This window comes from Sinohyriopsis cumingii, chromosome 3, assembly GCF_028554795.1.
Source record: "Sinohyriopsis cumingii isolate HCF-2022 chromosome 3, ASM2855479v2, whole genome shotgun sequence".
In the NCBI taxonomy this organism is placed as follows: domain Eukaryota; kingdom Metazoa; phylum Mollusca; class Bivalvia; order Unionida; family Unionidae; genus Sinohyriopsis; species Sinohyriopsis cumingii.
In genome coordinates, this window is record NC_142963.1 from 121669291 (window position 1) to 121694964 (window position 25674).

A 25674-nucleotide genomic window follows, 5' to 3' on the forward strand; every position below is an offset into this window, starting at 1 on the left:
ATATATATATATATATATATATATATATATATATATATATATATATATATATATATATATATATATATATATATATATATAATAAGAAGAAAAATAAAACACCTTTAAAATGAGTGAAGGACGAAAAGCTAATTTGTGATGTTGTCAGATAAGCGTACTTTTTTAACAATACCCAAACAAATGATTTGTATAACTACCTGTTTAGTCGTACGGATAATCAAAATATTATGACCTACATCCAGGCTGATTACAATGGTGATAGTAATAATTTATATAAAGAATTAAAGTATATTTCCATTGGTAAACGATGTTAACATTAATTGAAATATCAGCACCTTATGGTTCAGAATGAAAATAGATTTGGAACAGACTGTGACAAACATCTTCATCATTCATTACAGCTACGTCTGTTATGTTCCCTTGCACCAACTCTATCATAACTATTGCTGGCTGCATTTGCTATTATTTCTACCACCACTAATTCCACAACTACTAAATCTGGATAAAGGTATTGATTGAGTTTTGTACACCAATATTGCTTTCGAGATTTGTAGCTAATAGGCAGCAAACGTATACGGTTTTCCGCATTTTAACATAAGAAGTAGAACTGTATATCATTATTATTTGTGTTGTTGTTTTTATTGTTATTATTTTATTATTATTATTATTATTATTATTATTATTATTATTATTATTAAACTAACAGTTCATATTATCTTATTAGTGCCGTTTGTCTATTAGAAAGTTAAATGAATCTGTTTACTCATGAAAAATTAGACAGGACCTAACCCAGGGCCGTAATAAGGCTTTGGGGGATTCTGGGTACATAAAATGGGGAGGCTTTGTTGATCTTCAAATACACCCTGAAAACAGTCCTTAAGCTGTATTTTGTATGTGTATTATGTGTGTAATTATTATAGGTATATTAGACTAATTATTAGACGGCTTAGACTTTCATATGGTTTATTCAAACATATATAATTTTATTCACTGCAACCGCAGGGGAGGGGGTCATGACTATGTGTGGGAGTGGGGTGGAAGTCGGGGCACGTCCCTCCCCCCCCCCCCCCCCCCGTCCTGATCTGAAGCGTAACTCTATCTCTCCCTTTGCCAAAACATTACTTTGCAATATGTAAATAGATACCTTCTGCAATTTATTATGATGCAACGTAAATGTATTGAGCATTCATAGGATTATCCTTGGATTAATTAGACAATATAGTATTATCTATTGTTTAAAGAATATTTTACCTTCAGTTTTTCTAGGAATAAACACATAAACTTATTTTTATAATAAACCAGAGTATTGATTTCTAGTCCCGCCTATGGTTCGGATCGCTGAGACACTTTCAACCAATCAGCGAGGAGATCCTACGTCTTGCAAGGCTTGATTCTAATAATACACCAAGGAAGTAGATAGTATATGAACGCTTGTTAACTTCAATAAATCTACCTTTTTACCTGCCAAACAACAGTCGTACTGTCAACCGACGGTAGGATAGAATACATGTGAAATAAGCATTGCTTAAAGAAATTTTAAATATGTCGTCTTCAGCTAAGAGGAACAGGGAAGAAAAACTTGTGAAAAAGTTCCGCGATTTACATTTTGAAGCGACTAAAAGAGGAGCTAGTGCTGATGAAGTGGCTCGGATATTTCGAGAGGCCAAGTTAAGTTCGAGTGACACATGTAGCAACAAGGGGACACAGGTGAATAAAAATACCCGTAGTACGAAATGGAAGAATATTTATCTGGGCGTGATAGCGCTCGTGTGTGCCACATTGGTGGGGGCTTTTATACAAGCAAATGAAATCTACAGTTTTCAAGACGCGCTAGATTACTTCAGAGAATGGAGATGTGTCATTGAAAACAACGCATTTATGGTAGAGATCGCTCGACCCCCTTTTAACTGTGACGTGTGTCGTGACCTCTACACCTTTCCTGTTGAAAAGGAAATAAGCCAAGAACGTTTCCTCGATAAATATGCCTACACCTCTGTCCCAGTACTTATTAAAGATGCCACCAAAAACTGGACTGCCATGTCCACTTTCAGCTATGACTTTTTCAAAGAGCTTTACTCGAATACAAATGGGTCGCTAAAGTTGGTGGAAGAAGAGTGTCAGTTCTTCCCTTACAAAACAGAGTTTGATACTCTGGCAGACGTGTTTAATATCAGCGAGGCCAGAGCTCGATTCGAACCAGGGGAGCGTAACTGGTACATAGGATGGTAAGTAAGTCGGTTTGCCGGTATGTATGTATGTATGTATGTATGTATGTATGTATTTTTTATTTGTTTTTCCCACATATTTACTAGTTGGCCTCTGGGTCGACATATCTGTGTCTTAGTCTCTCCGCCACTGGCTTCTATAATCTTACTAATTTTTTCGTTTCCCTGTGTGTCTATGAACACGTGTATCTGTCTTAGTGTCCATTGGTCATTCTGCCTATTCGTGTTTGAATCTCTCTCTCCGATCATATTTTCGATTAAATGAAATAATATGTCTGAATTGGCTTAAAAAAAGAAATATGTCCAGATAAAAATGCCTAGACATGCCACTTGTATCAAGTACACAGTAGGAAAAGCATTACACAACTGCATTTTGTTTAAAACATAAAATCCTGTCCATATGTTTGAAATGTTATAAAATGTCTACCGTTTTGAGGTCTGTAGTGGATATCAGTAATCAGAAACAAATGCTGCAGCCACGAGATGAGTATTTGTTAAATTTACTTGCATATTTATACTCAGATTTTGTCTCACAGATATTTCAAATCTGTATTATCCGCCTCACCCAATTTACAAGTCTAAGGCTGCGAAAAATATATAAACCCGGATACGCATGATAGAGTTATCACGTACGCTAGAAATGTCACGTAAGTTAATCAGCCCCTTTTAATGTCATAAACACCAATCTTATATAGATTTTATGTCTCTTTCGGATCCTCACCGGACTCCACAAATATCCTTTTATATGTTATGCACATTTTAAGAATCGCTACGAGATTTCCTATAAATGGCAAATGATTTCTGGGTCCGTATCTCCATTTTCGTCTATGCACTGTACCAATACGACTCATAAGATAGGAGACTCAACTTCAAAAATATGCTGCATATACAACATAATTTGAAAAACAAAACTAAGTGCACCGATGATGACTCTCTTTTAAACTGCATGACGTATTTCATACGCAGATTATATGGAGGAAATAAGCAACTATAGATACAACACTGAAAGTAGTCGCTGTGATCGTTTGATGCGATTTTTTACATGGTAACTGTGGCCTGTGCATGGTTATTAGATTATTACACCAAATGTCTGGTGTTTTTATTCAAAGTAGATTATTCCACCAAATGCCTGATGCTTTGATATAAAGTAATTATGAATTATTGCACCAAATGTCTGGTGTTTTGATTCAAAGTAATTGTAGATCATTATACCAAATGCCCGATGTTTTGATATTAAGTAATTATACATTATAACACCAAATGTCTGGTGTTTTATAGAAAGTATTTGTAGATTATTACATCCAAATATCTGGTGTTTTGATACAAAGTATTTGTAGATTGATAAATCCAAATGTCGATGTTTTGATTCAAAGTAATTGTAGATCATTACACCAAATACCCGATGTCTTGATATTAAGTAATTATACATTATAACACCAAATGTCTGTTGTTTTATACAAAGTATTTGTAGATTATTACATCCAAATGTCTGGTGTTTTGATTTAAAGTAATTGTAGATTATTACACCAAATGCCCGATGTCTTGATATTGAGTAATTATACATTATAACACCAAATGTCTGGTGTTTTATACAACGTATTTGAAGATTATTATATCCAAATATCTGGTGTTTTGATTTGAAGTAATTGCAGATTATTATACCAAATGGTTGGTGTTTTTATACAAATTATAAATTATAAAATGGTTTTAAAATTAGCTCATTTATCAAAATATTTTACTTATAATGGAAAACGGTGATTTGAGATGCATGTTATTAAATGAAATGAATCACCGCAGTAACGGTCTGCCAAATAATAAATTCGCCATTGGTACGGATCGTCAGTGTTAATCAAATTCCATCACAAAGATTACAATTAAATACACTTTATTGCACATATATCCTTTAGAAGAATAATATGTAGAATCAAATATAAAATCTGCACGTTGAAAAAGTGTAAATGTGGAAATAATTGTTGATTTGATGATAATCGTTCCGTCTTGATTATATAATGTATTTGCACTGATTAGAGATTCAGTACAAAACTTGCAGATTCAATACTGTTCAGCCGTTTGTATCTTTACAATTTGTTTCTAAAACCGTACAGATAACATCATCTGATTTAGTAATGATAAGTTAATACGTGCTTGAGATCAAAATTTGATTTTATTCAGAAAAATGGCATTGCCATCTAATTAGAAATAATTTATATTTGCAAGGTATCGAACTTGTGCCAATTTAAATCATTTATATTTGCAAGGTATTGAACTTGTGCCAATTTCAAATCATTTATATTTGCAAGGTATTGAACTTGTGCTAATTTCAATCATTTTACAATTCAAATGATTTTGGACAGAAAAGAAACATTTTATCTACTGCAATTCAATACGTCTAGGAATGAGTTGCTTGCAAACATCCAACTATCCAGGAAAGAACAATCATACCATGGATTCCGTTTCTCACCGACATGTATGAACCAGAGTCCGCATACGATGGTTTTCATTCCGCACTGACCTCATGAGCCATAATTCTTAACATCTTTTAGGTGTAGTTAAACATTGCCTTTTGTTTTAAAGTACAAAGTATGAATACCAGTGTAGTGTGAGCGAAATAGGGTAATACATCAGATCTGGGTCTGTACAGTTTGCAGTTGGACTCGACTTATAAGGGATCATATACGGTACTCGGCCTATAGGGGATTATATAATGGTTTTCCTTTAATTGCCTTTCTAAAATATTTCGCTTCGTTTAGTTGACAGGATTTTAATCAAGCAATACCCGCGATTGAGAAAGGTTTGCCGAGCAAATCTTAGCACATCTTCCGAGGATATCATTGATATTGCACAATCGAGATTCCAATGGATCGCTGACCAAGCTAATCGAAAACTAGTTATCAATCATTACGTAATTGTATTTAGGTTTGTAGTTGTTTAATGGCTGAACAAGGGACTTTTAGTTCACTTAGAATAGGATTCACTATGAACATACTCAAATGTAAACTTTATATATCGACATTTTACCGTTTTCAATCTAATTTTCACTATAAAAATACAAATCACACACAAAAACCAATGTAAAAAGACTTAACGCTAGTTGCATCGGAAGATACGCTACTCACCAGAGGCGTAGCTATGATATTTTGCGCCCGGGGACGAACTATAAAATTGGCGCCCCAGCCCCCTCCCCGTTTAATCACATTTTTGAATATTACCCTTGTTTACTTATTATAATGCAACGTTGTAAGCCTCATTTTGGCGCCCCGTACCTTGGCGCCCGGGGACATATGTACCCCCCTGCCCCCCCCCCCCCGCTACGCCTCTGCTACTCACCTGTTATGATGCTTTTTGTGAGGGGTGGGGGGATGGGGGGGGGTACTTCTCTTTTCTTCGTGCCGGATTCAATAAAAACATCTAGATCTGCACACCAGGTTTGATGACATCTTGTATGTATAGGCTTTAATAGGGTGTTAAAGTTGGTGGGTAGGTTCATTTTGAATTGTTTTCGATTCTATGAAGCCCAATGCTTCAACAATTTCAAATTTAATGGAACAATCCATTCGGTTTTAATGGAACAACTATGACATTCTGCGGATGGAATGATTTTTCACATTTCTTGCATTTTATAGACAACGATCGTCAAGATGGCATCGGTGTCCAATGACCATGCTCGCAGCGCGTTTTTAAAGAAGGCAGTAATACATATCCAGGACATAACGTGTAAACATCTGGGTCGTTATAAAATTATGGCAATTTACAACGCATAACCGTTTCTAATTTACAGTGCCTAAAATGACACAACAACAAAAGTCTGCATTTTAGCATGGATAGTTGTCTCTATACTGTTTCATATATATATATATATATATATATATATATATATATATATATATATATATATATATATATATATATATATATATATATATATATATATTGCGCATACCAGGATTCCTTACGTTTTTCTTTTTTAAGAACGTGGTAAATATATATATACACACACACACTACCTAATTCAGTAATGTACCTTTGGATCTTTGTCTAGAACAATACTCAAGTCTTTGTCCTATTTACAGTATAGAATAAGCATGAGAACGACTTCGCCAGTGTCAGGAGGTGGTGAAATGTGTTTGATCTCCCCCATGTCTTATGGGTTTGTGGCTGTCGTGATCTAGGAGATGACTGACCACGGTGTAATTGCCCGGGTCAAGTTAAAAAACAAACAAGCACGAAATGTAAAATATAACAATTTAATCAATTACATATACAAAATCAAATTGAGCATAACATGTGAATGCTTGGCATTCTCTCAAAAAGAGAGTTATAATATAATTTATGCGAAATTCTATTAGCCGTTCTATTATACTGATAGAACAAAATTTAATCATATAATCGAGTGACTGATCGAACTCAAATTGCCGGCATGACCACATCACCACGCGCTCCTGGTCCTTTTGAAATCACTGCTGGTGATATGTCGGCCTCTCTCTCTCTCTCTCTCTCTCTCTCTCTCTCTCTCTCTTCTTTTTCTTCGGGTATACTCTCTTCTTTTTCTTCGGGTATACATTTAACAGCTGAACTATGTTAGTCGGTACGCGTTCCTCAATTCTCGGCTGAATAGAATTCATAACTTAGTTGCACAGGAATAAATGGACTAAACTCCTTGTCTTAACTACATTACTTTACTTTATTAGCTATTCATTGACATAGATTTCTAGACATATGAAAAATCAATCACCAGCATAATGATACAGTTCATTTAAGACAGATAACTTATATATTTACACATTTGCATCAGAAGAAATGCATGAAATTTAGACCATATGCTTTCCATAACAGACAAAACAACTGAATCCGACTTTTTCATGTAACGAAATATTGTATGACATTCTTACCATACATGAATCATATAACATGGATGATAATTTTCTGAACTCAAATAAAAATTGAAGTTTGAATTTAAATATAATGAATTCAACAATAATTACCTGCTTACATCAATGAACACATTGTATTTAATTGAGACTAAACTTGCGTTCACGTTCAGATAATTCTCTCTCTCGCTTCTCTGGATCAGGGTCTTTCAGATTTCTAGACCACACTATCCCTTGGATGAATTTTTGTTTAATGAAATAAAAGACTTATTAATTTGGGGCCCCGAGTGGTCGAGTGGTCTAAAGCGCTGTCCGTTACGGATCACTGCCATCTCATTTCTGTCTGCTTACGTTCGAGTCTCGGATTCGGCCAATGTGGGTATGTGAGAAAGCTTGCCAGTAGCTTCTCGATGGTCGGTAGTTCTTTCCGGGGATTTCCCGGGTTCTTCCTCCACCATTAATACTGGCCGCCATGTATAGCTTAACGTGTGCTGAAAGATGACGTTAAACCCTACAACAACAACAACTTATTAATTTTCTTTGCAGTCACTCTGACTTTTCCCTTCGGCATAAATACTTGGACTGCCTAATATTGCAAGAGGATTAATTTAAAACACTGAATTCCGTTTGGGAACAGGCAGCCTCCCGTTTAGCTTAGTCAATCGGGATTGCTCTTTTAACCGCCAAAAAATGTTATCAGTCCTATCAAAGTTAGAATAAACCTCTCTTGTCCGCTTTCATTAATAACTAATATGAAAAAATATAATTTTATGAAACCTGTTTCAAATGGACCACAACTTTCTAAAATTTTCCGTGGTTTGTCTCAACTCGTGTCATTTTACCGTTATTGACAATGCATTGACATTCACTCTTGTCTGGCCTAACCGTTAACCGAGCGAGCCTTAATCAAAATTCAAGGTATGCATCCAAACAGAACAGATTGCTTCCCTCGCAGTTAACAATTTATGGCGAGTCTAACCAATACGTCAAATTTATATTAACGTGACACGCTGACCATGACATAATACAATGTGAAATTATTCTACAGAAAATATTCTTCAAAATTTTACACCACTGCATCCAGGTTGCATAATATAGTGAAGAAACATATTGGTTTCTGATGAATGTATTGTTTCATAAAGTGGGCTGTTGGCTTCCAGTGATCTTTGACTCTTAAAATGGGCTATTGGTTTCCAGTGATCTTCTTTGATTCGTAAAATGGGCTATTGGTTTCTGATGATTAGGATAAGTATCAAAATTTAATTAGACACAAGCAAGCAGACACTAAACTACACGAAAAATCTTTGAGATGCAACTTTTTGGACATATACAAGCCGGTCCGGTAACGTCAGTATACGTAAGTTCTTGAAAATAATTGTGGAAAGAAAATGCAATATGGTTTATTTTGCCCCCCCCCCCCCACCGAGTTTAACATTTGATTCGGTAGTCGTCAGCTACAATTAAAGTGCAGACAGAAGAATGGACAGACGGACGGACGGGTAAATGTCTATCTATCTATCTATCTATCTATCTATCTATCTACCTACCTACCTATCTATCTATCTATCTCTCTATCTAAATAAATAAATAAATAAATAAATAAATGTGTGTGATTTGGATTTTTCACGTAGCTTTAACAATTTTTCAGTCATATCTCTACGATGTCTGCAGTGTGACAGTTTATAGTGATGTCTAACACTGGGGCATCATGCCGCAGACATGTAGCATGATGTCCCACCCAGTCACATTATCCTGACACTAGGTAGACCAGTCATAATATTAACATCTTAATGCTGAGTGCCAAGCGAGGTAGCTGTTAGTACCATTTTTGTAAGTCTTTGGTATGACTCGGCTGGGGATCGAACCCACGACCTCCCGCATCCGATAGGTATATATATATATATATATATATATATATATATATATATATATATATATATATATATATATATATATATATATAACAAACATAACCGTTTTTCTGTTTTATTGGCTTGCTTTGTCTGTGTATTGTATTTGCCTTTGAAAAAGACTCATTAAGAGTCAAAAGCGCTCACGCAATTAGATACTAGTTTTGCACTGTTCGTTGTCAGTTTTATGCATTTATCTTAATCAATCTCTGACACACGTGATACCTTGATCAGAGGAAATTAAAATTAGTTGTTGATTATAAAATTGAATGAATTATATATGACCATTCAGTCTGCATGTACGAATATTTTGATTTGGAATAATGGCAACACTGGTATTTTCCCACCGTTTTAGCTTTTAACCTTTTTTTTAGTTTCACGTGTTGCGGGGGGAGGCATAATATGTTCAGTGCTTAGGACCCTAGAAGGCCTTAATCCGGCACTACATACATACATACATACATACATACATACATACATACATACATACATACATACATATGTTTGCAAAAAATAAAATGCCAGTTTTTAGTAGAATAATTTGATCTTGATTTGTGATTTAGTTTCATCTTCACATTTGCGAAGAAATTCACTTCAAGTATTTAATATTTCAAAGACAGCCACATGATTTTAACAGGTTGGATTATTATTTATGTAAAGAAAACTAAAGCATATTCTATCCTTTTCTGATTTATTTCGTCCGATCGGGAATGTATCTATTGATAGTTAATGCGATATTTTATCTTTTGTTTAAACGTTTGATGTCTCTTTCAACAGAAAAAAATGAACATTATTGTCATATTAATTAATTGCCCTCATACGAAGTTCTTCGGATACTTCATGCTAAGTATTCCAGAAAGAAAATTAAATTCATAAATGATCCTCAGAAGATCTGACTGGGAGTTGTTTTCCAGACAGTGATTAAAACCTATAATTGATCATCGGTAGGACTCCATTGGAGTTGTTTTCCAGACAGTGATTAAAACCCATAATTGATAATCGGTAGAACTTTCCAGGAGTTCCTCATTCTGATGATCATGTAATTTGCATTATGACAGGGAATGTTAGGTTAAATTCCCTTATTTGAAAGGTGTATAAATAGCAGGGAACTGCTTTATCGCGGTTGTTAGATGTAGTCTTAATCCAAGGTCGCGGGTTAGGATACGCCCTGTGCAACGAAGGTTGGCTGGCTCAGGTGTTTGTTTCTTGAGATAGTCTCTAAGGTCCCATTTCCTCGGCTTCATATTGCAATAGAATGACAAAAGTAACATTAAAATCTCACATATTATTTTTAAAAATCAGCGTTATTGAATCTGAATTCTTTCGTGTTGCCGAAATGTGTTTACCTTAGTATTACATCATTATGCTTCCTTTAGTGGTATATAATGTGACTTCCACACTTTTTGTTTAGAAATTTAAATACTTCTTTTCTGATTTTATTCATTGTTTAATCATATTTAGAAAACGTGACGACATCTGAAGCTAATGTAGACATTCTGCATGATAGAGGTACACATACCGACAAGTCATTTCACTGTAAGGACACCACTGAGAAGAGTTGTTGTGATGATGTCATTTTGTTTATTAGAATATAGATCGATTAACCTATCTACTTATGTATCAAAGATCTAATACATATATATATATATATATATATATATATATATATATATATATATATATATATATATATATATATATATATATATATATATATATATATATATATATATATATATATATATATGTATGTATATGTATGTATGTATGTATGTATGTATGTGTGTGTGTGTGTGTGTGTGTGTGTGTGTGTGTGTGTGTGTATATATATATATAATGTAGAAATATATTCAAGTATTCTAGTTTTATAAATTTTATTTAATTTTGTAGTCGGTCTTTGTTTTTAGAGATCAATATTTATTTAAAAAAGATGCTGTATTATGTATTACCAGTAAATTACTGTCAGATTATAAAAGATTCTTTCGTATAGCAAGTCTCATCTTTTCTATCGATCGTGTCGATTCAAATTCTGTAATTGGTGATTACACAGGAAAGGATCTGTGGGAATAGTGGAAGTATATACATGCAATTTCCAGTCTATACGGTAACTATTCTGAAGGTAGCATAAAAAAAATATAAAAAAATGGCATGACCATTTAGAGGCAGACTATAGTTGTATGTAAAGAATAACAAAGTGCGACCAATATTCTTATTATATTAGATGACCGCTGTTACGAATCTATATTGTTATTATTTTCTTAAATGAATGTATTATCTATATATTAATGCTATGTTTTTTCTTCAAAGTTTGCGTAATCTATAAATATCTCTCTCCAAACACACACACACACACACACACGCGCGCGCACACACACACACACATACACACACTGTTACGTATCTATATTGTTATGATTTTCTTACATTAATTTATTGTCTATATATTAATGCCATTGTTTTTTCATAGTTTGCATAATCTATAAATCTCTCCCCCCCACACACACACACACACATGTGTATATGCATGTCATCAGCCATATTTCGACGTATGTTTTATTTTCTCTATTTCAGGAGTAACTGTCATCCCTTAGTTGCGTCCATACTGAGGCAACATTACCATCGGCCCTACTTTCTACCGAATGACTCTGAGTCCAGCTCGCTAGACTGGATATTCATGGGCGGATCTGGACGCGGAGCTTATATACATGTAATTACAGTTACTAAGCATCTTTGTTCCATGCAGTTACTAATATATTAAACTTTTTAAGTCGATGGTACATGATTTCTTAAATTTGCACAGCTCGTTATCTGGATAGCTATGAAGAATAAGTGAGATGGTTTTAGAGATGAAGAAAAACAAACAGGACCTTAAAGAAATATCCCACCTTAGGTAGTTGAACTAACCATTGAACTTGTTGAACCTGTGGTTCGAACTCAGAGCCGTAGAGGTTCAAGACATACACATCTCCACTTCGATATCCAGGCCACAAATTGAAGTTTGGTACCGGGACCATGATTGCTTGACAGTTATACTAATCGATTATCGGTACAGAAAATATCGATGCTTCCTAAACATGACAAGGTTTGTGTTCTTCAAATTTTAGCAAAATCTACTTTCGCTTTAAAAGAACTTGAACATTCTCATAGGTAGTGCTGTTGGCATGCATGCGTAACTAGCAACAATTGTTGGATATTTCCATCATTTCTTTATAAAAAAAAAGAAAACAAAACAATTCTAAGGAGATGACGATTTATTTTGTTTTTTGTTTTTGTGGTGATAATAGTCTGAGAATTTTAAACAAAGAGATCCTGCCTTTAAACAGCTTTAAAAATTCGTCCTAATTTATAGATAAGAAATGGACTAAATTTATCCATTATGTTAGTTGAAAAAAATTGTATTGAGCCTTGGGGTAAAATAATTCTTTTAACAAAAATCATGGTTTAAAAGAATGTCCCATGCCTCCCAGCTCCCAAAATTTAAATGGTTGGTCCCCTAGTTTTGCGTGGCAATTTTGTTCCGTGTCTATGTAGGTTATGTCCACATCTTTCAATAGCCATGACATTTTATTAGAAAGCATATGGCTCTGTGCCATGGAAAGATGTTTAGGTCAGCACAAAGAAACCGCAACCTATTCGGACTATCTGGGCTGTTGATACAATTGGACTGACCGTAATATTGACCGATTAGACGAGAATTAAACAAAATAGATCCATGCATTCGCAATTTCTTGGTAAATCCTTGTTTCGTAAATAACCGAGGTCGTTATAATTGTAGATGTTGACATTGTTTTTTCTTTTTCTTTTTTGAGGAGGGTCCTCCAGTCAGATGCCCCCCTCCCCTTACCATATAAGAGAAAGGTGTTTTTATATATTTTTATGTACCCCCTAAGGTCTGTTGTTTCGTGCTTATTATTGAAAAGAGTTTTGTACCAAAAAAGTATTTAGATATAATTTCGAGCGGGATATTTTTTCCCTAATGTTTGAAAAACCCAGGCTTGTTCTTCTATCTAAAGGGTTGTTCATCCGACTAGGGACTTCGTTGTCCGAGGCGGATTCGCTTCCTCTTTGTTTTATAGTGATTTATGCCAAGGATCTCCTAAGTCTTGTGTTTGCTATGTGTGTTTTTGCTATATTGTTTGTATGCTAAAGATATTGTTGTAAGAACGGTGGTACATCAGATTTCACCCAAGTTGTCTATTTGTACTCTCGTTATTATTTTTTTGATTAAAAATTCCATTTGAATAAAATTTGGACTTTTCAATTTTCCTATCTTTCATAAATTTTCTAGAATGAGTACCATTTATCTATTATGCAAAATTTAAAGAAAAACCTATTTTTGATCCTACTTAAGACATGAAACGTTATCTCATTCTTTGAAGTATTTATTTAGACGTACTTCGGCTACGTTGACGTATCTCTAGCAATCTGAATATCCTCGCCATTTCCATCGAGTCCTTCAACGGGACCCCGATTGGCCGAGTGGTCTAAAGCGCTCACCGTTACGGATCATTGCCATCTCACCTCTGTCTGCGTGAGTTTGAGTCTCGGGTTCGGCCAATGTGGGTGTGTGAGAAAGCTTGCCAGTAGCTTCTCGTGGATCGGTGGTTCTTTCCGGGGTATTCCCGGGTTCTTTCTCCACCATTTATACTGGCCGCCACGTATAGCATATCTTACGCTGAAAAATGGCGTTAAACAACAACATCAACAAATCCATCGAGTCCACAAAGAAACATAGGATGTAACTTGTCGCCATTGAGAACTATATTCTGAACTACTTTCGCTCACATGGAAAAATAAGCCGGCAGAAGGAGACAAAAGTCACAATCGGATCAATGTCGGAACATGTGATTGCGATCCGCTTGAGGCGAATCACCAAACACATCAAATGTATGTGTACGTATTCCTAAATCTACTTCGAAGTTATCTGGACCTAATGGAAAGAAGGGAATATTTCAAAATGGAAAGAATAAATTACAAACATGCTACAAGAGAGACCAGCAAGATGTTCTCCCCTCTCTCTTTTACTTTTTATGTTATTTTCTTCATATTTTATTCTAACATGACCAGCGTTAGAACAAAAAGAGGCGGAAGACAAATTGTTGGTCTTACGATAATGAAAAGAGTTTCAACCTAAATATTAGTGTTATGAAGGAAAATAAGAGACATTTTGCAGAAATAAATAAATTCTACCAGGAGTCTATTTGCCCCTGTCACTATCCACGTACTACCTGTTCTTAAGCCAGGTCAGTTATAGGTGAAGGTTACTAAACCATAGTACGGGTAAAACACCTGAATGAGGTCAGATTTACCTGTGTCGGGAATAGCGTTCAGCCCACGCTTACGGGGAGCACATTGTTGCCAATATAGATATAAATGATAAATAATTTTGGAGATAATGATTTACCATGTCAAACTAATTAATTTTTTGTGTATCTGCGTATACATATTTGACCAATTTTATGATATTAAAACTTTACTAAAGTTTGTGGATTTGGGGTAAAAGTGGAATGAAATATGTCACAATGAGGGAATCATTTCACGTTCTCATACCGTCCGTACAACACAGTCACCCATTTACTACAAAACAGTATTTCTATTATTTTCTATACTTTATTGACGTCTGAATATCAACTATAAGACTTACGAAAGTAACATGCACTTAAGTGTGGAATCATGACACGCGCTTTAATTGCAAAATTAAATTACCTTTTTGACATTTTAAGAAAGCAAATAATAATAATAATAATAATAATAATAATAATAATAATACTTATAATAATAATAATAATAACAATAATAACAATAATATATTTGACAGTGGATACAGATTTATTTTTTCCCCATTGGGGTATTTCATGGCTGTAATAAGTTTTTTTCCCTGTATTTCAGCTTGACTATGTACAGCGGCCATCATGGCAGGCTCAGATTGTAGGCAAGAAGACATGGGCACTCTATCCAGTCCCAGAATGCGAACATATCTGTCATGAGATTAACGCTACTATGGAAAAGGGCGATATCAGTAAGTGATTTAACATAAATCATAACTAATATTAAAATGGACTTGCGAAAACTGCTCTTTCAATTCGGTGGTCACCGGTAGTCAATATATAGGTACATTAATATTTATCTTATACCTCCTTCTGCTGTCACTGAAGTATTGCCCATGGATCTTTGCAGATGAAAAGTAGAATCGAAAAGGGCTCTATACAATTCATTTTATCATAAAGTTTGTGTGTATATATATATATATATATATATATATATATATATATATATATATATATATATATATATAGGTTTGGTGGATAATGATCAACCATACACTTTTCATTTTACCCTTGCGGCTGTAGAATACAATCATTGTATTCATGTATGATGGATAGTTTACAACCATTTGACCTTGACGATAATGCACCACTTGTTACTACCGGATCTAAATAGCATACAGAAATTAAACAGGTTTGTTTGCTTGCGAGCTAGACACGATCGCACTTGCTTTTATATTGTTAACCGGCACCAGGCTTTCACTAGTAGGTTTTTGTAACAGGTACACCCAGATTGTATTTTCATATTATAAAATAAAGTGATCGGAAATGGAAATCATTTGATGAAATTGTAATAATATTTTAAAAAGAACTCCATGAAAGTTTCGTTTTGACTTTATTGATATACTTAAGATTTCGATTCAACATAGACATTTATGCCTAACTGTGCGCTACTAGCATTTCGCATTGTCGATCTGGTTTTAACTAAATCTATATTTGTAAATCATCGAGATCAGTAATTAGCAATTTTAAGGATCATTATCGCTGAAACCCCTTCCCGGCAGTTCTGGTTATTATATGCAATCGGTAGAAAGTTCCAATTTAACAGCGTTGAGTCTCAAGTTATGCTTTAGATTTTCAACTAATTATAACATTGGCAAAAACAAACAGAACGCGAACAATTTTGAAAATATTTTATAGCCGTCGTCGTTGTCAGTATTAGTTTTCTGCCACGCGAAATGACGGGCTTTATACTTGATCTCGAAAAGAATTAGTCGTACACTCTTATATATCTTGCTGCATAAAATGGTTCTGCTGGAATATTTTCGTCGGACCTGTTTTGCGCGCTAGCATTTTCATTGTAATTATGGCTGGTACTCGTACAGTCAAATGTGAATATTAAGGGAAAGCAATGGTCATTGGACAAGATTAGAATTTTAAGAAAGAAACTTTTATTCAAAATTGAAAATATAAATAGAGATGCAAAATTAAATCAAGAAATGTTATTCAAAATGATAGTTAATATTGTGTGATAATTATCAGCCCAGTAGTAGCTAAACACTCATGTTCCTTTTGATGTTAAATATATCCAAAAAATTTAACACTGGATGGGAAAGGCCAAAGGAACTTGGAATATGTTTTACTATTTCTCCCTCTCCCTTGGTACTGAGTGCATTATAAAATCTTTAAATCAGTAAGTAATAAAATTCAATAACGATTGTTTTTAAAGAAAAGCCTTGCTCGCGCTCATCTCTTGTCTCTTTGTTAGTTCGTCTGCCTTGCTGTCTTTATTTTCAACTGTTTCTATGTGTTTATTTGTCTGTATGTCGGCCATTAGGAGCGATGTGGCCTGAGGATGAATGTATGTGCAGATTTAGTACCAACGGAACAAAATAAAATGCATATGTTGAAAAGTGACAACGATTCTAAAAAGCACACAACATTCTGTTTCCTTGACTTGTTTACCACAGGTATATCATAAATAGGTATCATTTGTACAGCCAATACAGCGACTCCCTTCAAATATCAGATTTATGATTGGAAGGTGGCTACAGGTTAAATCAAACGGTACATCAGCTAGATTCAAGTGAAATGCGTAAGGTGTCATTTTCAATGTTTAAAACAGTACTGTCTGATGAGAAAGCTGGTTTATCTTGGCGGTATAAGAGGTCAAATGTCAAATTAGCTACAATGTTTCCATGATCAACATCCTAATACGAAAAATTGTCTGTTCGTTCTTATGTTCATATCACTGACAATTGTAAAAGATTTTTCAACCACGAGAATTTGATATTTATAGACTGAACAGCTTTAAATTGATGCGATTCTCTGGTTATTTGTGATTGATTCTGTTGATGTTTTAGGCAAATAATATAGCAATATTCGATCGTGAAGCACCGCACCCAACCCCTTCTCTCAACGGATTAGAGCAAAGGAGCCTTTACGCACAGTCATTTTGAATTATAAAGGTGACTACATTAGACATAAGAAGAAAATTAATAAAGAAAGTTACATGTCATGCTGCTTCCTATGGCGGAAGCAAATTATTACTTTTTATATGAACCTTTTAAGAATTAGACTTTGTTCAAAGTCTAAAATATCTAGTCTGAAACGTATAATGGGTTCTTAGTAAAGATAAAGTATATGACGATTAACAAAACAGTCGTTGAGAGAAAACTGAAGAACTGACACATCCGCCACAAGTTTTTAATAGCTACTTGACTTTCGTAATTCGCAGAAATATGTTCAGGAGTGTTTTAACGGTTATGATGCGTGCAATTACGTCCTCAATAATCCATCACGGTAATTGCACATTTTCTCATTCCTGTTATGATCCTATTTGTAATTATAATTTTCAAAATGGAAAAGCAGACTATGTTTCTACACACACAAGCTAGATTTGCGTTTTGTAAATCAAGTATGACCCCACTACAGAACAAGAATTAAAATGGCAAAAAGTGAAAAAATTATTACAAAAATTAATTGAATGGCACGAAACTCTAAATATGTCGTCTGCATTAGTAAAGTAGTGGTGTTTGCTTGATCGTATTAGGATTCTGCAACAAACAGTTCGAAAATGTGGAACAAGATGAAAAACTGCTGTACTCGCATGGAAATTGTTGTTGTTGTTGTAGGGTTTAACGCCATTGTTCAGCACACGATAGGCTATACATGGCGGCCAGTATTAATGGTGGAGGAAGAACCAGGTAAACCCCCAGAAAGAACCACCGACCCACGAGAAGCTTCTGGCAAGCTTTCTCACACACCCACGTTGGTTGAATCCGAGACTCGAACCCACGCATGCAGAGGCGAGATGGCAGTGATCCGTAACGGATAGGGCTTTAGACCATTCGGCCACTCAGGGCCCCCGCACGGAAATCATCACAGGTTGCTTATATATAAATATATGTAGGTAATTCAATCTACTTAAGTCACGTACGTATGTAAGTATTTCGAATTTCAAATGTCTACTTCCTGCTGCTTTTGTTTAAGCGTCCCGAACCATTTTAGCTCTCCCAAGTTAAAACAATGTGTAAACTGCTGAAGAATTGCTGTAATGGCTCGAGAATGTAGGCCTTTCCCAAGAAAACATCGAAGACACCGACCTGGATTGACCTATACATTGTATCGAAGCCACGACCCTTGAGTTGACGCCTTTCCAACATAGCTAACTCTGTTCCATCAAAAAGTTTTAAAATATGAATACAAATAATGAAAAATTGCTGTAATGACTTGTAAATCTTACTCTTGTTATCTCAATAGGCATGCAAATATGATATCCAAATTTCATTTGTCTATGTCGAGTTCTATTTGTAAAACTTTGCTAATAAGTTTTTCGGGACGGACTACAGACGTACGAACATACAGACGGACGGACGGAAATCACCGTACCATATAGCCCACGATGCGCACAATATGGGAATAATAACGACTGCTAATTTATAGCACATTTCTTTGGGGAACTGATATGAAGATGATACATTTTGCAAGTCTTATTGAGTGTTCAACGGATGAAACATCTGGAAAGTACACACTCTGCCACTCTTATACCCTTGGTTCGACTCTGTTCCTCGTTGGGTCGACTCATTCTGTGTTGTATGCATAGACAAAACTATATATGGTTCTGAGTGGGCGGAGAGAATGAGTTTGATACGGCGTAGGAATATGTCGAGGCCATCAGTCCGAGACGTATTTTCATACGCCGTATGAAACGATTTCTTTCAACGGACAAAGAACTAGACACTTGTGTGGTTTTGTATTTCTTCAATATCCTCTTTTTGTTGACACATTTTTACAATTTTTAATGTAAACTTTAAAAATGAATTAGGCATTTGTCGTATTATGAGTAAAATTTTAGAACCCTCTGAAATATCCTCACGAACTTATCCGTGACTAAGCTTAGATATATACTGTGTAGCTGCGTTATCAGCCTGTCTGCATTGCATATATAGTTTGGAATTTTAGATGATTTACATTGTGGAATGTATCTTCTCTGTGTGATCATTACCGTAGCTAGGAAAGAGAACAACCGGTGTACGGTTCAGAAGTTTTGATCTTTCTTACACCTTTGTGTTCAGGGTCGAATTTTGTGGCAAATAGCATACTCATTTGAAGTTTAAATGTTGCAGCCGTGGTAATTGTCCATAACTGATATGTTTATCTTGACATGACTCCCCGAGTATGTCTTACTTTGTCAGGGTATTTTAAACTTTCAATTTCAGAACAAGATTTCAGCGGCAAAGTTCTCCCCCCGCCCATCTCTCTCTCTCTCTCTCTCTCTCTCTCTCTGCAACCAAGAACTCATTGTCAAACTTTCTGTCCAAAATAGGGGCCCCGAGTGGTCGAGTGGTCTAAAGCGCTCTCCGTTACGGATCACTGCCATCTCACCTCTGCTAGCGTGGGTTCGAGTCTCGGATTCAGCCAACGTGGTTATGTGAGAAAGCTTGCCAGTAACTTCTTGTGGGTCGGTGGTTCTTTCCCGGGATTTTCCCGGGTTCTTCCTCCACCATTAATACTGGCCGCCATGTATAGCCTATCGTCTGCTGAAAAATGGAGTTAAACCCTACAACTACAACAACAACTGTCCAAAATAGTGTTGTCAACATCAACTAACTATAATTTTGCGGCGGTTGATACCATGAAAAACCCATAAACTTCGCTACTTAAATTTTCCCCAATATACCCATTTTCACCCAAGATGACTGCATTTCTTACAAATTTCAAACGTGTGTTGTCCTTTTTTAATAATTTAAAATGTAAATGAATAAAGTAGTCCCGATAATTTATAAGTGGACTATTATTTAACACTTCAAGTTGTAAAAGTAGTTCCATGCTTGGCGTGCGATACGGAAATTGAAGGTGAGTAGTGAATGGGGATACTCTACGGTCAATGGGGGGACTTCAATGTTAAAAGAGTGCGTTTGTACTATAGGATCAATGGAATTTGACATGGGTGGGATACTCTAGGGTCTATGGGAATTTAACATAGGGAATTATAGCGACAATGGATTGGGACTGTCTAGGGTCAACAGGAATTGGAGAGGGGTGACGTCACGGTAGTGGACACTGACACCAATGTTGCAAGTGGCTGACCTCAATCTTGTGGAACAATGTGGCAAGGGCTGACCTAAATACGTGTTACTTTAGGGGCAAATAGAGACATAGACATAGAGACTTGGTTCGCGACATTGTAAGAGACATTGCCATAATAGATTTATGGAAATAAACGTATCACACACAAAAATCGACTTAATTTTTTTTTTGGCAATAGAGAACAAGCTTTTTTTCGAGACAATGGAGGGGACCTGAAAAGGGCCTTTGGTTTTTATTGTTAACATCATTCAGTTAACATAGAGGGCATCGTGCGGATCTTCTTCTCTTCCTCAAACTTCGTCTGACCGGTTGACCGTAGATTAAGACTCGCTTCAGACAGCATTGTCTCTCCATATAGATGCTTAATTTCCAAGGGCTGTTTATGTGATCTTGGTAACTGCCCATGATGATTTGACATATATGGAATAGTTTGGGTTGAATAGCATCGACGATAGGAGGGTAGACGATTCTACATTAGTCCACATCTTGTGACGAGAACAGGTGAATGGAATTAGGTGAGTCGCGGTTATTTATAGTGGAATAGTGGATCGAAACGGATTGAGTTCTTTCACCAATCCTAACACGCGTTACAAAATTCAGCTACAGTGCGGAGTTTGTCTTCCAATCCGAAGAGAGCTACCCGTGCGATCACATTCCGTATATCGGTGCGCTAGCGACTGTACGCATTGAATCAATGCGACAGAGTTAGAACATGATGGAAACTACAAAGACGATGAATTGAGATAGACAGGCCGTGGAGACAGAGAGTGATGGCATAATAGCGGCTACTAAAACAACCACAGTTCTACTTCCAGAAGAGAACGATTTTAATTGGAATTTAGCAGATTTTCTCTCTTCCAAGAATTTATTCCGGCACCAATACCTTCTCCGCTGTCTCCTTACTTACTGTACGTCGAGAATTTTAAACAGAGACAGAAAGAAGAATTGGAGAAATATTTGCAACAGCAGAAAGAAGCAGTGTCACGGAATTGTATAAATCCTTTTATTTATTAAATACATGTACTCGGGTTCCGTTGTTTGTGTACAACGATACCCAAGGGTGATTTATGTATATTGTGTAAAGATTTCGAAATAGTGAGTTCCGTTCATCATATGCCGCACGTGTGGAAAAACCGAATACTTCCAGCGCAGAGACGAGGTATTACGGCATCGTAGGTTCAGAAAAACCTAACCGTTGGTCAAAATCTTAAAATTATGGAACGTCTTGTTAGTGAGCGTTCTACTTTAAGGACTTGCACATCTTCACCTGTGGAGCTGACCAGAGTGATCGGAGTGCATTATTGGTGGACGTTTCGTAGCATCAAAAAGAGCCTTTTCCGAATTAACAGCGCTCAAGAGCAGATGTGTTTAGATCGGGTTATCATGGTGGGATGAACGTATGCCCACAAGAACGACACGGCAGAATGGAAAAGAGCGTGGGAGAATATTCAACAGTCGGAGCGAGCCAAACAACGAAGAGAAGCAGAACTCCTTTTACAGCAAGCTGGCCTATCAAAAGACACACCCTGTGGCAGTCCTGAAATGCAAAAATTGCAAGCTGTCTTAGCTGCACTCGACACCTTGAAAGTGCACCCTCAAGAAGTGCGCTGACCTCTGTTGTTTCGAGGAAAAATTTCAATGACGGAAAATATAATTACGTCTACCATCACGATTAACATTTTGATGCCATTACCGGTATCACCGGTTTCCTGGAATACGGCTATTATTGTGAGAGGTATAACAATCGAGAGCAACACAAACATTATGGATCGAAATATGAGTGGTGCTTGGCCTCTAAACCCTGTCTTGACGAAAGACAAAAGAACGAGTGCATTGCCCTACCTGTCAGCGAACTTTTGTCAGCCCTACCTGTTACCAACATCTGAAGACACAAAACATGACAGCGGAAATTTGCTTGTCAATTCATGACATTGTGCCCGACTTGTGGACATAGTGCCAAGGCTCACATATGTTCAGGAAAAAAAACGATGTCACATTTGTCACCAAATCGTGGACTTGGAACACGAATTCTACATTCAAAAATACCAACCCCAACAGGAGGAGGAAGATGACGATTTCATCTTTTCCGATTTCGAATGTATGCAAGAGACCGGCATTTACATTCCTAATTTCTGCGTGACTCATCAAGCGTGCGAGAAGTGTGTCCAAGAACCATTCTTTTGTCATTGTCCCCGATGTAGCAAGATTCCTGGAGGACGTCAAAAAATCTTTCGGAGACCGAACACATTGGCCGATTTTGCTCAATGGATCTTAGATCCTATCGAAGAGGACATCGAACGTTACGGAGATTGCCATCGCTATGACACGGCGATGGCTACCAATTTCTCGTGATACGATGGACAGTTTCTTCTGAAATACTATACGGAACAAAGTACCAAAGTAGGAGAAATTAAACATCCTGCTTTGCAGGAATAAAACCGTCGTACATGCCCTTGTTGGGCAAAAGCGTCGTTAATTTAACTTAAGTAAGTAATTCGCACTATTCAACATTGAATAACAAAAATGGCTCCTAACCGCATGGACAAGATGATGAAGTTGCAAGAGGTGATGGACGATCTAGGAATGGTGGAAGAGATGTTGGCTAGATTGGAGGATGGTTGTTGTAGCCCCCACCGAGTAAAGATGGAAATCAATAATTTCAGAAAAGGCCAAGGAACGATTAAGATACACTATCAATAAGGAAAAAGAGGAAATGGAGAACAATGAGTAAGAAGAGCAGATAAGAACTTTTAACCAAAAATTGATGAAAAAAGAAAACGAAAAGAGGAAACAAGAGGAGGAAAAGGAGGTGGGAAAAGAGGAGAAAAATAAGAAGACGAGAAATGTGATGGAGAAGATGAGAAGTTAGTAGAGGAGAAGAAGAGAGGAGAGAACATAGAAGAAATTTTAAATGCCCATTTCAGGGCCACTCCATTACTTCGCAAAGATGTATATTCTCTTATGCCTAGAATGATTTTAGTCGATTTTTGTATATGATAGATTTATGTCCGTAAATCTATGTATGCCTGTGTGTCTGTCTCTGTCTCTAACCCTGTCGCTAACTACGTCTCTATGTTTATGGTCTCTATGTTTATGTCCCTCTTTGTCCCTAGAGTAACGCGTATTCAGGTCAGCTCTTGCCACACTGTTCGGCCCGATTGAATTCAGCCACTTGCAACATTGTTGCCAGTGTCCAGTACCGTGACGTCACCCCTCTCAAATTCCTATTGACCCTAGACAGTCCCAATCCATTGTCTCTATACATTCCCTATGTTAGATTCCCATTGACCTAAGAGTATTCCTTAATTGTTGAATTCCCATAAACCCTATAGTACAAACACCCACTTTTAACATTGATGTCCCGTGACGCTAAAGTATCCCCATTCACTACTTAGGTGTACGATAAGAAATCACAGGCAAACCATCTATATCGAACACCAGATCAGCAATGTAGGATTCAATGGGTATGCAGTATATATTGCCTCAACTCGATCGATAGTTATTTTGTACCTGTTCGATTTTTTTGCGCAACTTACATTAAACTGGTTAAACATAGATTAGCCTAGCTTTTTCTCATAATTGTATAAAATCGTGTGTAATAATCATTTGTTTCATTAGCGTTTAATATACAAGAGGTTGTAAACATGGCGATTCTTTCTCCACGTATGTTTCCATTGTAGGCGCAGATATCTTGACCCATATCATCAGAAGACATTTGAATATTAAGGGTATTACGGTACATAATAGATATCAACTATTATCACAATTTGCTGATGACACGTCATTACTTTAGATGAGAAATCTATTAAACATGCACGAGATTGCATATATCAGTTTGCAAAGTTATCTGCAATTTTATGGTGTAAACATTGAAAAGACTAAATCAGTTTAGTTTGCGTCACAGAGGGCACGGCATGTCAGGCCGTTTGTATTCCAAATAAGGTCTTACATTTGACAATTGCCTTTAGGATAAAGACCGATCCAAAGATCTAATGAAGGGCCCAACATTAATACAGAATATAGGAAGTTTTAAAAACATAATGTCGTATACGTCACCACTGTTCCTACGAGAAGCATCTAATATATGATTCAATTGTTTTACAATTGTACATGCTGTTAAAATCTTAAGCTTTCTCTTCAGTTGAAAGAAGTTCGTCAAGCCCGAAGCGCTTTAGTAGACAAGTGGCAGTTTAGAACTCAAGTGTGTACTGACGCATATTATCCTTTTTTTTACAGTTGTTGTAGACACAAACCAATGGTACCACTCCACCTACATACATCCAGGGGAAATAAGCATTACAATAGGCTCAGAGTATGACTGAAACAAGGCGTGCAGCCGGTACCATGGAAGTAATCAGCTTATGCTATTATCTTAACGTTCAATAAACAATTATTCAATTCATAACCAATATTCAATGAATCAAGAATTTAATGTAATTTTTATGGTACATAGTTGGTTATGTTATGTATTTACATTATAATTAATAAGGTTATGCTTTGCACTTTTTCAGTTTAGGTGCGTTTCACTTTATTCATCTATAGTGTACGATGCCGTATTCACCTTCCATGAAGCTTACCCTAATGCAAATACAAAATTACAATTTCGTAATTAAGACGTCGGGTATGTTTAATATTTAATAAATGGTAGAGGCAAATTGGTTTTGTTGTCAATGTATGTGTGTTTGCATAGATCAATATCTACAAGTCTTTACGTCATTTTCCTCTGACATTTGGCCCAATATATAATAATAATAATAATAATAATAATAATAATAATAATAATAACAACAACAAAAATGATAATAATAATAATAATAATAAGAAGAAGAAGAAGAAGAGAGAGAGAGAGAGAGAGAATAAGAAGGGGAAAAAGAAGAATATCAACAACAATAATAACAACAACAGGGACAGGGGTAGAGGTGGGACTGAAGAACTCAAGAAGGGTGTTAAGATAAACTGAAACATTGTACAAGGAATGATGCACGTTCTTTTAATATAAAACCGCGCAAAATAAATTATTTTATTTTTAAAAAAATTTGGTCCTTATAGATATAATCTAATTATATAACGATCATATGTGTAATCTTAAATTAACTTATTCTAATCCATAGCCAGCTTCGGTTTATACAAGCAATTTTGTGTTTGAGTATACATGTTATTTTATAATCCTACTTATTAAAAATTGTTCAACGAATTTCAGAAAACATTTTATGCAGTACAAGCAGAATCACTTAATTTGAAACAGCCGTGTATCATTATCTATAGATATTAGACACGCTGTTCAAAATTGTGAATCAGAAACTCGGCAAAGCCT

The 25674-nt window shown here is 35.9% G+C and overlaps 1 protein-coding gene across 1 annotated transcript; it reads left to right on the top strand.

Annotated features, from left to right (window-relative positions):
- The first annotated feature begins 1398 nt into the window (after positions 1 to 1398).
- LOC149803741 (bifunctional arginine demethylase and lysyl-hydroxylase PSR-like) lies at positions 1399 to 25015 on the top strand. The gene is made up of 4 exons (XM_089953499.1): positions 1399 to 2225; positions 11575 to 11710; positions 14893 to 15022; positions 24597 to 25015. Exons 1-4 carry the CDS (start codon positions 1543 to 1545, stop codon positions 24680 to 24682), a joined length of 1035 nt encoding a protein of 344 aa, XP_089809625.1. The 5' UTR covers positions 1399 to 1542; the 3' UTR covers positions 24683 to 25015.
- The last annotated feature ends 659 nt before the right edge of the window (positions 25016 to 25674 follow it).

Excerpts from the sequence above, each read along its gene's own strand:
- LOC149803741 (XM_089953499.1), top strand. The coding sequence starts at position 1,543 with ATGTCGTCTTCAGCTAAGAGGAACAGGGAAGAAAAACTTGTGAAAAAG. Across the intron at positions 2,226-11,574 it reads CGTAACTGGTACATAGGATG|GAGTAACTGTCATCCCTTAG; the intron begins GTAAGTAAGTCG and ends TCTCTATTTCAG. Across the intron at positions 15,023-24,596 it reads TATGGAAAAGGGCGATATCA|TTGTTGTAGACACAAACCAA; the intron begins GTAAGTGATTTA and ends TTTTTTTTACAG.